Below are 814 nucleotides of genomic sequence, written 5' to 3' on the forward strand. Positions count from 1 at the left end.
TTGATCCCACTGGGGGCCCCTTGCTGCTGTTCCTCGAGTCTCTCCGTCGCTTCCCCACTAGGAAGCAGGCCCTGGTCTTTCTGGTTGCCGTCTGCATGCCTTACACTCTCTGCTGAATTAGTCTCAGGTTGGTGGGGGGCTGCGGGACCCTGCTCTAATGTCTCTTGGGTTGCGGGTAGTGCACTACTGTCAAGGAGGTGTTCCTGTTGATTGTGCTCACCCTGTATGTCTTGCTGGTCAGGGGGGATCCGACCCGGGTCCGTCAACCTCACACCTGCTGCCGCTGACCTCTCCACCACAGCAGTCTGTGACTCTGTGAGTGCAGACTGCTGGGCTGTGGGGCCCCCAGGGGGGGGGCTCGTGATCTTCTCGATTTCGTTGTCTCGCCCTTCCTGACATTCTCCACTTTCCTTCTGGGAGCTACTGGAGGCCTGATAATGCCCAGGAACCGCCTCAGTGTTGATATCAGTACCCAGCGACGCCCCGTCGCTGGGCTGCTGCTGCGCTGCTGCTGCTGGTGGGTGCAGACTCGAATCTGCATCCTTTTCACTCGCTGCCTCTCCCATGTTGTGTAATTTGATGTTTGATGAGATAGTAAAAAAGGAAAAAGAGAAAAGGAAGGGGTTTAAGTGCTTCACTAATACGTGGGTCCGGGCGTGTCTAACGCGTGAACCCAGTCGGCAATTTTGACCACTGGAAACAGTGCTAAAATTGCCTCCTGAGGGTTTTAGATGACGATATTATGATAAAATATCATAAAAGGTAATTTTTAAGGTAGCCAAATGCCTCGTCATCTAATTAGTGACGTGCATGA

At 53.3% G+C, this 814-nt stretch overlaps 1 protein-coding gene across 1 annotated transcript in view; it reads right to left on the reverse strand.

Moving 5' to 3' along the window:
* The window catches only part of EMH_0087780 (uncharacterized protein), a gene marked incomplete at both ends in the record, with an annotated part of 2,558 nt that extends 1,992 nt beyond the window's left edge, over positions 1-566 (reverse strand). Inside the window, one exon of the mRNA XM_013501197.1 lies at positions 221-566. Within this exon, the coding sequence (XP_013356651.1) occupies positions 221-566 (346 nt within the window). The remainder of the gene's footprint in view (positions 1-220) is intronic.
* Positions 567-814: the final 248 nt, after the last annotated feature.

The sequence above is a fragment of the Eimeria mitis genome, genomic scaffold (genome assembly GCF_000499745.2).
Source record: "Eimeria mitis Houghton genomic scaffold, Emh_scaff6494, whole genome shotgun sequence".
Taxonomy (NCBI): Eukaryota; Apicomplexa; class Conoidasida; order Eucoccidiorida; family Eimeriidae; genus Eimeria; species Eimeria mitis.